Genomic DNA, 12727 nt, shown 5'->3' on the forward strand with positions numbered 1-12727 from the left:
TAATTTAGCCAGTATCAATGTGACACAGGAAGAGGACTATATGAAAACAGGAAGGGGGACAGGACCTTGTCGCAGCTCTGCCTGAATTAAAGGTAGCCTTGAGAAAGTCAGTGCCTCTGGCTGTGCCTTCCTGGGTCTCCTTATGTAGACCAGGAGGAGAAAGAAGTGATGGGTCTAAGGGCCTCATCCAGCCCATCAGCCAAGAATGCCCCTCCAGCCCAGATCCCACCCAGCCAGCCCCCAACACACAGAGGGGAGTTGGGGAGGGGGGCTCAGAAAATTCTTCACCAAGTAACTATGTGCAGGGGCACATGCCCATAATCTCAGCACTCAGGAGGCTGAAGCAGGAGGATTGCCAAGAATTTAAGGCCAGCCTGGGCTAATATTAAATTCTAAATCAGCCTGGGTTACATAGTGAGACCCTGTCTTTAAACAAGGAAAGAGGAAAGAAAATCCTTACAGAGAAGTTTTCTCCAAAAGATTGGCTTGCTGGTTCACGCGCAGCCACACCTCCATCCAGGTGTCGGCTTCAGTGTTCCCAGCCTGTACTGTGCCACCCTAAGTAAGTCCCTCATCTCCTCCCAGACTCAGCTTATCATCAGCACAACAGGCCCTGCCCCTCCCCTGCCTCCCAGAGCTGTTAAGAACTGAGGAAGACAAAGACAGGACAAAGCAAGCTGTGAGTCGACCACAAGGGAGACATGGCCATTGTGGAGCTTCATAAAGAAAGCCCAGAGCCCTGGCCGTCACGGGGAAGCCAGAGCCTGGCCTGGGAGCTGGATGGGGGTGGGCAGCTGGTGATGCCTGGCCCAAAGTCCAACACATATGGTCAGTTTGCTGGAGTACAGTGTTCTTGGCCAGGGATGTTTTCCAAATGCATGTGGGATCTGGGGTGGCCAGGTTGAGGGAAGAGGAGCAACAGGTGCAGACCATCAGTGAGGTCACAGAGCAGGGAAGAGCACAATAACCTCTGGGGATGTCCTCAAGAGAACCAACGCCTGGTGTCTTAGGAGTGTCCTGGTCTGGAAAGTGACTGCCGGTCCAGAGCCCAGAGCCCAGAACAGCACATACATACACACCCCGGTCTGAAGCTGGGTCAGCAGCTCCTCGAATTAACAGTCCACTCCTCCACAAAGACTCTGAAAGTCTTGACCCCCGCATTCCTTCCCACTCACAAAACACGCTTTGTGACCCAGCGGAGAGAGACAGCTGGTTTCAAGGACTGGCCTGGCCACACCCTTCACAGCAAACCACAAATGCACATCCAGGTTCCTGCCTGACCCTCAGGCTAGCCGGCTTCCCCAGTGAGCTCAGAACACAGGTCGCCAGCCAAGCCCCAGGAAACCCGGATGCCTTTAATCCCAGTGTACAAACTCCTGAGCACGAAATTACAGTGTTCACTCCTTAAATTTATGTTGCTTAGAAATAACATCTCATTAACTTTGCACCCTATAAAACACAGCATTAAATCAGCCACCACAGACACCTGTCCATGGTGGGAGGAGGCCAAGCTGGGGAGCCAGGCTCCATTGGCTGCACTGAGAACCTCCACCTGTGAGTCCTCTTTTAAATTCTAAAACAGGAAAAGCTCCCAGACATGCAGGTGGATGAGGGGGGCAGTGTGGGTTCTCTATTCATTTCGTCTCCTTCTCACTCTACCCACTAAACAGCCACTGAAGCACACGGTCCCATCCATGAGCAAAGGGACCTTCCTCTGCATCTTTTCCAGCCCCCTGCAGTCCAGCAGCGCCCCTCCCCATGACTGTACACACAGGACATCCCCCAGCCATGCATGTACAATTGGCTCCTGCCTGCAAACACTCCACCTCCACCACAAGTGGGGGCAGGAGCCTCAGGAATCTCATCTGGGCTCCCTACCCCCAAAACACTGAGCCAGCCAACAAGTACAAACCCAGGCAATGGTGCCCCAGAGTCCCAAGTGCTGTTCTCGACCCCATCCCTATGTCATCACCACCAACACCAGAATGGAGGAGAGTGAGAGTGGGGCTCCATCCCTCAGTCTTTGAGAGACCCTCAGTCCATGAAAGGCAACCTGGGGATCCGTTGGAGAGGACCCAATGGGAGTTCACTGGCCAGAAACAGACAGAATGGCATCCGCAGGAAGAGGCCTGCTCCGGCAGGCACAGATCATACCCAGGCTCTGACACCTTGGACAAGCCCCTTTACCACTGTGTGCCCCTGCATCTGTACCGGGGAAAAGAACCTGAGCATTGTGTGTTGGTGAGGACAAGATGAAGCCAGGCATAAAACCTGCGCTGGGTGACTGTGATAACTGATGGCTCAGGTTCAACACTGCCGTTGGCAAGCATTATCTGCATCTAATATTCCAGGCCCTAACCTCACTTAATACTTACAGCCCAAAGTCTCATCACCTTGGCACTACTGACATCTGAGCTGATAAATCTGTTGTGGCAGCCATCCTGGGCATGGTAGGACATGTGGCAGCATCCTTGGCCTCTATTTACTAAATGCTAATGCTATCATCCTAGTCATGACAACCAAAACTGTTCCCAGAGTGTAGGAGTATGTTAATACAATGCTGGCCTAGCATGCACATGCACTAGGTAAACAAGACACCTGTCTCCCAGCATTTGGGAGGTGGAGGCAAGAGGATCAGAAGTTCAAGGCTATCCTCAGCTACATCCTTGAGGCCAACCCAGGATACTTCAGACCCTGTCTCAAATAATAATAATAATAGTAATACTTATTCCCAGAATGTCCACATGCTTTGGGGGGTGGGGTGTCTCTCTGAATACAGAACCAGTCATAACATAATGAAACATGAACACAGGGAGGTAAAAGAACTACTCCTCAGTCAAAATTGGGTCGATGACGACTCTGAAACATGTACCATGACCATGTTACCATCCCTTTGTTGTCAAACATCTCCCTTCTCTATCAGATCCTACCATCTCCCCAGGGCCTACCGCAAGCTGCAGGTCTCGGCTGCGCAGCACAGCTGAGTTCTTCTCCTCACTGAGTTGAGCCAGACGCATGGCGATCATATAGTTCTCATCCTTGAGCCGCAGCAGCTCCAGGCTGCCTGCCTCCCAGTCCTCACGCAACCGCTGGCAGCGTTCCTGTGCCTGTTGCTGCTCCCGCAGCCGCTGCTCCAGCCCTGCCCGCTCTTCCTCCAGTGCCCGGCCTCGGGCCTGTAGTTGCTGCTCCCGCTGCAGCTGGCTCTTTCGAGCTTCCCGAAGCCTCCGCACCTCAGTCATCAAGAACTGGGTTAGGCCCTCGGGCCCTTCCTCATCTGCCAGGGCAGGAAAAAGAATATTCAAGAGGGTCGAATAAAATCCAGGGACTACACAGAAAAACTCAAACCAGAAAATTACTAGAGAAAAATTCTGGAAGATGTTTTTGCTATTGTTGGACAGGGAAGGTCTTCCCAAACAAGGCATAAAATCCAGGAGTTATAAGAGAGAAAAAAAGTGGACAAATCTGTATTAAAATAAAGTTTGTTTTAAATATCTGGCCAGATGCAGTGGTGCATGACTTTAAACTCAGCACTAGGAAGCAAAGGCAGGTGGATTTCTAAGTTCAAGGCCAGCCTGGTTTACAGAGTTCCAAGACAGCTGGAGCTACACAAAGAAACCCTGTCTCAAAAAAATCAAAACCAAAACAAACCTCTGAAAAGTAAAAGAGCTAACAAAGTTACAGAACAAACAAAAATAAAGGAGGAAAAACCTTAAGGGAACTCAAAGCCATAATACATGAAGAGTTCCCACAAAACAAGAAAAGCAAACAACTGAAAAAGAAAAGAGGAAAAACTAAACATATGTTCCAACCCACAAGCTATAACAGCAACACCAGTCACTAGTGTTCCTTGACTTCATTCTTTATACTAGACACTGTATCGACTTATTTAAACTTCATGGCACTATAAAATAAATATTACCACTCTACCCATCTTGTTAACTCACTGTTCACTAAATAGTAAGCTATGAACTATATCACTTAAGAAGATAAAAATTTTGCTAGGGAGGTAGTGGACCACATCTTTAATCCCAGCACTTGGGATTAAAGTTTATATGGGGCAGGTGAATCTCTGAGTTTAAGGCCAGCCTGGTCTACAGAATGAGTTCCAGGACAGCCAGGACTACACAGAGAAACCCTGTCTCAAAGAGGGAAACAAAAGTAAAAACCAAAACCAGAAGATGCAAACCTGAAACATGATTTTTACATATCTGCCAGGCAAAAATGTTTCAAGATCATGCTTGGGATTCATAAAAGTATAGCAAAAGGACCCTCACACTCTGCTGGGGGAGGCATGCTCATAAAACACTTAAAATATATACATTCTTTGAGAAAGTCTACTTCAGAAACTCTCCCAAGTTCAGAATAGAACTTCACAGAGTTGCCCACTGGAGGATAGAATGTTACAAAACTAGAAACAACCTAGTTGTCCACCAGCTAAGGTTTCCACAAATGAGTTATGTGGCAGGACAGCTTCACTAAGACACATTGCTTATGCTGTCACTTCAAACAAGTGGAATCAGCCATTCTGCAAAAAAGCAAGATCCTGGACAAGGCAGGCAGGCCAAGCCTGAGTGTGAGTAACTGCTCGGACAAGAAGCCTCGACAACTATCCCACAAAACAAAAAAGACACAAGGTCTGGATGTGTAGTCAAAGCTGACTTGCAGCTCATTATATAGCCAAAGCTGGCCTTGAACTTGGTCCTGCCTCTGCCTCCTGAGTGTTACTACAGACCAACATCACATCACCACAGTGGGCTTGAACTTCTTATTACATTTATTTATTTGGGGGTAGAGGAGAGCATTTATATGGAGGTCAAAGAACAACTTTCTAGAGTTGATTCTCTCCTTCCACCACATGGGCTCCAGTGACTGAACTCAGGTGGCCAGGCTTACTGGCTTGCGTCTTCACCCACTGAGCCATCTCATTGACTCTTGAATGTTTATATGACACACTCTAAGCTGTATGTGCAAGCCATACTATCCAGAAAGATTCTTAGGGAGAGTCTTGCTAAGCACATGGACTCTGAACTCTGGATCCAGCCTAACTTCCACCTATGGTGGGGGCCCTGAATAAACTTCTGCAGTCTCTGCCTCAGTTTCTCTATCTGTCCAATAGGAATAGTGGAAGTAGGGTTCTGATGAGTTAGGGTAAGAAACCTCTGGCCTAGCAGTGAGGCTGGGACACCCATTGAGATTGCTCACCAAGGATCATGGAGCAGCGTTGGGCGGGTTCCTGGCCAGTGAGCAGCGTGAAGTGTTCTGGGTAGTAGAATTCCAGGGCTTCCAAGAAGGCCTCGAAGCCCCTCTTGCCGCGGCAGCGCAAGATGTCTATGAGGCGCCCTAAGGGTAAAGGTTGCAGCCGGGGTCAGTATGAGGGCTTCCCCAAAGCCCCTGCTCTCTAACAACACAATGCTCCAGGGCCCACGTTCCCCAGATTTTTGGGCTGTGACACACACAGGGGCCTGTCCCAACACATCAGAGAGCAAAACTCAGTCTTCCCTGGCTAGGAACACCAGACCTTCCTCACAGCACATCACCTGCACTGCAGCAGGTCCCAAGCACCACACACACACACACACACACACCCCACCCCACACACACACACACCCATGCCCGGTTATTGAAAATGCCCAAATTGGCTTAAGTTCCCTGAGAGCCTGGCTCCCTTACCAGCTCTGGTCCAAAGACACCCAGGGGCAGAAGAGCCTCAGAAAACTGAGGCCAGACTTCAGCTCCTGAGGAAAACTGATTCTCTAAGGGGGTGCCTGATTCTCTAAGGGGGTGCACGGGGTGCATTGCCACACAGATGGAACAGAGAGGACCAGAGAGGTCAAAGAGCACAGGAAAGATCCCGCAGGGGTCGCCATCTACACCGGCCACCACCACATCCAGCCTTCTATCTGGAGTGGGCCCAGGAAAGCCCTGGAGGCGGCGGGCTCACCGGTGCGGTTGGCCCGGCACGGGAAACGGTATGTGCTGAGCACCTCCTCCTCATCCTGCTCGTCCAGGACGCGGCACTGGCGCAGATACGGAGTGAGCTTGGCCGGGTTCAGGGCGCGCGTCAGCCGGTGGCGGACGCCCTCGATCCGCTCCCACAGCGCGTCCTCCTCGGCCTCCGACCCCGAGCCGGCCCCAGCCTCCTCGTCGGCCTCGCCCGCGTCCGCCCGGCCCTGCATGGCCGCGTCCTCGGAGTCTGCGGGTGACAGGCACGGTGGGCACGGAGCCGCGGCCATCGCACCTGGGCGTCGCCCGCGGGTCCCCGCGCCGTCCCGCTCCGTCCTCCCCGATCCCTTAACTGTCCCTCCAGCGTCCTCCCGGATCCCTGCGCGGTTCCGCCCGCGTCCTCCCGTGTCCCCACGCTGTCCCGTCAGCGTCCTTTCGGGTCCTCACGCTGTCCCGCCCGTGTCCTTCTCGCACTCACCGCGGGCGCCGCAACTACCCTGGGCTGCCGGCTCGGTGCTCGGCCGACGGCTCCGGCGGCGCGACGGGGCGGTGCCCTCGGGGTCATTGGCTCCGCCCCCGGCCCCGCGGCCGCCCGAGCCTCCCCACATCACCCGCGCCCCGCTGCGCTCCGGCCGTGCTCCGGGCCGCTCTCCCGGCCTGCCGCGGCTCCCCACCCCCACCCACCCCGCTTCCTGTTTCCCGCCGGCTCTCCCGGCCTGTCCTGGCGGGGTCCCCGCGGCCCGCCCACACCTGCCCGGCCCCCGATGGGGCGGGGCCGCCACACGCGCGCTCACACCCCCGCGCGTCGTCGCTGCGCACCTAGCCCGGGCCACGCGTGCAACAGCTGTCCGCACCCACCACATGCCCGAAGCCAGGGTGCAACTGGCCACCCGGAGCCCTGGACAACAAGAAGTGTTCGCTGCGCTAGCCACACACGTCCTGCGGCAAACAGGTTACATCAACTTAGCAGGCTCTGGGTTGAGACCTCACACATAGGACCCCATCACACCCACCAACCTGTACGGTATATATCCACTCTTCCTGGAGCCACATACCTGGGCATAACCCGTGTCTGTTTCTCAGGAAGTAGCTGTAAAGTGTGGGACAGGGCCTCAGAAGCAGGCAGAACTTGCACACTTGTCCATCTTCTGGGATAATAGCCTTATAGTGTTGGGCGGAACTTCAACCCGGGTCAGGACACTCACATGCCTCTCCCTCCCCCAAACACGTTGTCAAAGCATTTACAAGCCCCTGATCTGCTGTGAACCAGACTGGTTCAGTGTTGGAATCATTGTACCCTGTTCCCCAGCTGGGCCTCTTATCCGCCAATGACCTGGACAAGGACTTGCCCCTCCCCAGTCTTAGTGTTCCCAAACACATTGCCAAGAGCTCGCATCTTCCCCCAAGCTCAGGACAGCCTGTGTGAGCAGCAGAGGGGAGGGGTCCTGGGCACCTTTCCAAAGATGGGAGTCAGTCCCTGCAGACATCCACACTGCACCTCCCTTCCTGAGTCAAGTTGATGGTACATGGGGACCAGGATGCTTGCATTTCTCAGTGGCTGTTCCTCCAGACTGTAATCTGAGATGCTTGAGGAGGGCTTTGTGGTTAAAGACAATTACTTGAGATAAGCAGCCTCAAAACTCCCCTCCACCTTGGGGACTAGCACTCACTCTCACAATAAGGTATGTCTGCAGTCACGTGGTAGCTGCTCTCCGGGCACTGGAAAGTGCCCTCAGCGTGAGAGTAGCAGGGTTGAGAGGACACAGAAGGAGCTGGAAAGATGTGTGAGTCCCCAACCCACCCATTACCTTCTGGATTCAACACATCACTCCCCCAAGGAAACAAGGTTCAACCACAAAGGCCCTGAAGGAACAGTCCTCGTTTACCCACATAACCTAGTTCTTTTTCCAGCCTTAAGCAACCACGGGCTGTGGTTGGCTTGGTTTTGTTTGGAATATCACCTTTTCACCTTCAAAAGAACCCCCTTAGAAGGATCGAATTCTAGTGCAAACCTACACACCTACAGAGGCCGGGGAGGGCTAGAACTTGCCACACGTGGGGTAGTGCTGATCCAGCCCGGGGCCTTTTTCCTTCCCAGGCTCCAGGTTCCCTCCCAAGGAGTACCTCTCCTCTGGGGCCATGGACACCCTGACTCTATGCTTCCCACAGCAAGCAGCGTCTCCTCCCTGTAGTGATTATTTTCATTTGGCAGGGATAATGGGAAGGAAGCCTGGAAAATGAGTCCTTGGTTAATTATTCTCTCATCAGAGGGGAAAACAGGGCCAAGGATTAGGCACTGAAACTAAGAGTCCACTGTAAGCTGACAGGGCAACAGCATGGGGGTCACTGGGTCACATCAGGTCCCAGAGCCAGTCTTAAAGAAGCTGTAGAGATCCTGAAACAGCCACATGTGCACACACGGTCACATACATACTCACAGACACACACTTGGCTTCACAGACACATTCACATGGACACACAGATACATTCACTATTCACAGACATACCAGCAGGAATACACAGGATTACACACATACCATGTACATGGTTACACACACACACACACAACTATACACATATTTACAATGCCACACTCACATGGACACACATGGTTACATAGACACACTCAAAGGCACATGCACAATTTTACACACACATCTAACAGATACACTCACATATGCACAGTTATAGAGACACACGTGAACACATGGTTACACATAATCATATACACAACTATGTAGATACCACACTTCGATGCACATACATGCACACACAATTGTATACACGCATACACTCACATGCACATACACACACTTGCCTGGAGGCAGCAGACACTCAGCACCATGCCCACATCTCCATAGTCATCAGATGCACCTGCTCAGCTGTCCCCAGGTGTCCCCAGCTGGTGGGTGGATGAATACCATTAAACATCCCTTCTAATACTGTGTTCTTGTGGCTTCTGCTCCATTACTCTTCTCCCTGTCACCATGCCAGGAAAACAAGGCTGTTGCAGGGAAACAGAGGGTAGAGCCCCTATGCCAGCACCCTTTGGTCCCCAGGCTCCTGACCAGAAGTGCTGGTCCTCCCTAAGGCTCCATTTCCCTGTAAGCAATGACAAGGGATGAACAGTGCCAGTCACACCCAGGGAGGACAGTGGAAGAGCAAACCTGTTGCCCTGGGGACTGACATTGGGCAAAGGCCTTTCCCTTACAGGTATAGCCGAATGTGAGTGATGGGTCTTCTCTGTGCAGGAATAGATGGTGTATGTGAGATGGGGCTGATCCATCTTCAAAGTCCGTTCTTTTCCCAACTCATCAAGGAGCACATCCCCAGGTTTTTTAGTTTTTGTTTGGTTTTTCAAGACAGGGTTTCTGTGTAACAGCCCTAGCTGTCCGGCAACTCACTCTGTATCCTAGGCTGGCCTTGAACTCACAGAGATTCACCTGCCTCTGCCTCCTGAGTGTGGTGATCAAAGGCATGTGCCACCACCACCTGGCCACATCCCCAGGTTTAAACCCTTCCATGTCCCACCACCTCTGGCCCCTCCACACCCCCACCTCTAAGTCACAGTGTGTTTTCCCACTGAACAGCCAGAAGTTATTCTTTATTTTTTTTTATTTTTTTATTTTTTTTTTTTTGCTGAGATGAGATCTCACTAGACTGCCCATACTAGCCTCAAATTCCCTGGCTCAAGTAATTCTGCCTCAGCATCCCAAGTAGCTGAGACTACAAACTCACATCCTTGAGAGATCATTTCAAAATAGATTTCTCTCAGGTTTGAACCTTCCCAGTTTTTCCACCAAACTGGAAGATATAAACGCCCCAGACCTGCTAGCGATGTGTACTCCCCCCCAACCCCTACTCACCCACAGGCCGTGATCTGTTCCTGCCACCTGCTTATCTCTGCCTCACCTCTACCTAGAATATGTATCCCTCTGCTCCTAGCCTGATCTTCTCTGGCCAAACAGAGCTAAGATCAAATGTCACCCTCTTGCAGGCAAGGACTTCTTCTACCTCTCTGGCCACTCTGCTGCTTTCTCGACGCCCCATCTCCCCGGGACTACCCTGCTCACCTACTAGTTGGAGTGGGCTAGAATGTTCCAAATTCAACACCGAGGAATGGGACAGAAGGGAGAGGAATTTAGAGGGGGCATGGAGCACAGGCTAGTGAGGAGCCAACAGGGTGTCAACCCTCATGTTATCAGAGTGAGGCTATGTAACCAGTGTCTTCCCCGAGCCAGCCATGGAGGTTGTAGAGGTTAGGATCCCCTTTTTCTCCCACTTTTCAGGGCTGCCTGGGTTCTAGCACCTGCTCCTTCCTCTCTGAAGACCTCTGATGGCATCCCAGGAATTTTAGTCTCCTAGAGAGCTGGGGATATCCAAAAGGGAGAAAGAGACAGACAGACAAAAAGATAGACAGACAGAGGGGGGAGGAGGATGGGTGTGTACGATGTGGCCCTGTCCCCACATCCCTTCCCCCACTTGGCTGTCCCCAGCAGCTTGGCAGCAGGGAACAGAAATAGTGACTCATCCTAGTTTCAGCCAATAACAGAGATGTGTGCCCACCTGGCCTTGGGTGGGGCATAAGGCCGGAGGTAAGGCTGAGCTAGGAGGTAGGAGCAAATGGGGAAATGGGTTAAGACCAGAGAGAAGAGCTAAACAGCTGTGGAGAGACAAGATACTGAGGCTGGACTGGCCATCCCTTTCCCAGGCTGTACCTCCCAGCTTCCGCAAGGGTCTTGTGTGTGCCTCCTCTTCCCCCAAAGTGGTTGGAAGAGATGTTCAACCCAGCAAACCTGCAGCAGAGAGGAGACTGAGGTCAGACGGCAGCTAGTGTAGTGTCTCTATTAAGGGTGTGTCCTGCCTACAAGAGGAGGTGACCAAGAACACTGCCTGGGGCCCAGAATTCCAGAGAAAGGCCCTGGACAGTCTGGCTGAGTCAGCTGGAAAGGGAGGGGTAGGAGAAGGGATGTGGGGACCTGCCCCTGAGTCACTGCCCCCAGGGACTGGCAGGGGTTCCTGGTGCTGCCTGCCCCACCTGGTATCACGAAGGTCCCGATTCAAATCCCAGCCCCCACCTCCTCTTTGTGACCTGGGCTGGACAGGAGACAACAATTGATTTATCTAGTGACTTCAAATGTGTTATATACCAACACGTTCTGTAAGTGCACTCTGATCAGGTACACAAACCATCAGCTGGGGACCTCCTGTCCCTTTCTGAGAAGTCACAGGTTTCCTGAAGTTGCATGCACTGGTGACTGTGGAGCTAGCGTGGGTGTTGGTGTGTGACTGTGACATCCCCTCCTGTTTCACCTGTATGTGCCCTGACCCCATTTGAAGGCCTGAAGACCCTGAGAGATAGGCCCTCCTCTGCAGTCACTGCTGAAAAACCCTTCACCTCTGCCCAGGGGCATCCAAAAGCCCAGCTGAGGAGAAGGTGAGAAGAAGGGTTGGGACAGGCAGAAGGAACTGCCAGTTCAGAATCCTGAGGACTCACCTAATCCTTCCAAAGGGACCAGGCTTCCTGCTTGCTTTAGCTTGCACCATCACAAGCCATGGGTCCTCCTTGCCTTTGTCTTCATGATTCACAGTGTCCCACCAACCCCCTAACCCTGAAGGAGATGCTGAGAGAGCCACCCCTGCCAGGAAGGCTAGTGAATAATCTCCCCTGATGTTCACAGGGGACGTCGCTTAAGGTTGGAAGATATAGATGGGTTCAGCAGCTGACCCTGTGCCAAGTCCTGAACTCTCTATCTCACCAACCTGGATACAGACCAGGTGCTGCCCAGGTAAGAAATAAGGTCTGGGGCAGAGCCACAATCCCAGCCAGGGCCCCAACCTTCATGGCAACAGGCCCCTGGTAGAATGAGAAAGGCTGTGTTCAGCCCTCTTTTCAGCCCTATGTGTGTTCCTGAAATTTAGGGGGTTCACTTCTCCTTTTGTGAGCTTATCTTTCCTGCTTATGTGTCAAATCCCCTGTGGCTGCAACTATAGGCAATAGAGAGCCACCCAAGTAGGAGCTGGGAACCAAATCCCATCCTCTGCTATAGCAACAAGAGCTCTTAACCACCCAATCATCTCTCCAGCCCCTTGTTTTTGTTTGGGGGAACAAGGCATGGCTTGTAAACAAGGCTGCCCTTAAACTTGCAGCCATCCTCCTGCCTCAGTCCCCAAGTAGTGGGATTACAAATACGAACTATGATGCCCAGATGGTTTGGTTTGGGTTTGTTTTTTGTTTTTCTCCCAGAATATTTCCAATCTGAGGTTGATTGAATCCATGGATTAGAACCTGGGTACAGGAAAGCCTGGTTGTATAGTGTTGTGATTTCCAAGTCCGTACCTGGGGACCACTCAGGACACTGGCAATGCAAATGGCCTCAGGCTACACTCATCCACCTAACCTCCCCTCAGAACCCTCCCACCATTCTGATCGCTCTGCCTGCCCTACATTCCCACCCCTTCCTCATTTCTGGCTCCCATCTACCCCCCTCCTCAGTTCTCACTGCACGTTTGCCCCCTATACCCATTAGAGAGGGAGGGGAATACTCAACTATTTCTCCTTTTGCACTCCTATCTCCTCTTTGATGTTCTTTGATACCTTCCCAAGAGAATGGAAGCCTCTGATGGCCAAGATGGGGCCCACCTCCCCCACCACTGCTTCCCTGAATCTGGACTCAGAACCAGGCATACAGCTTGTCCCCAGAGTTGCCGGTGATGCCAACGGACAAGTAGGTAGATGAGTCAATGTGGTGGACTACTGCTGGCTTCCAATTTAGCCCATCTC

The 12727-nt window shown here is 52.3% G+C and overlaps 1 protein-coding gene across 10 annotated transcripts in view; it reads right to left on the reverse strand.

Annotated features, from left to right (window-relative positions):
* Positions 1 to 10783, reverse strand: part of Card10 (caspase recruitment domain family member 10) — a 33498-nt gene extending 22715 nt beyond the window's left edge. The window contains exons 1-5 of one of the 10 annotated variants that reach the window (XM_035440752.1): positions 10662 to 10783; positions 8762 to 8922; positions 5942 to 6193; positions 5203 to 5340; positions 2949 to 3274 (exon numbers count right to left, since the gene is read on the reverse strand). In XM_035440752.1, the coding sequence (XP_035296643.1) occupies positions 2949 to 3274; positions 5203 to 5340; positions 5942 to 6176 (699 nt within the window). In that variant the 5' untranslated portion in view covers positions 6177 to 6193; positions 8762 to 8922; positions 10662 to 10783. Of the gene's footprint in view, positions 1 to 2948; positions 3275 to 5202; positions 5341 to 5941; positions 6194 to 6421; positions 6604 to 6998; positions 8720 to 8761; positions 8923 to 10661 lie in introns of those variants that run through there. The other 9 variants (XM_027403958.2, XM_035440748.1, XM_035440747.1 and 6 more) reach the window with 9 other exon arrangements.
* Between the last annotated feature and the right edge of the window lie 1944 nt (positions 10784 to 12727).

This window comes from Cricetulus griseus, chromosome 2, assembly GCF_003668045.3.
Source record: "Cricetulus griseus strain 17A/GY chromosome 2, alternate assembly CriGri-PICRH-1.0, whole genome shotgun sequence".
Taxonomy (NCBI): domain Eukaryota; kingdom Metazoa; phylum Chordata; class Mammalia; order Rodentia; family Cricetidae; genus Cricetulus; species Cricetulus griseus.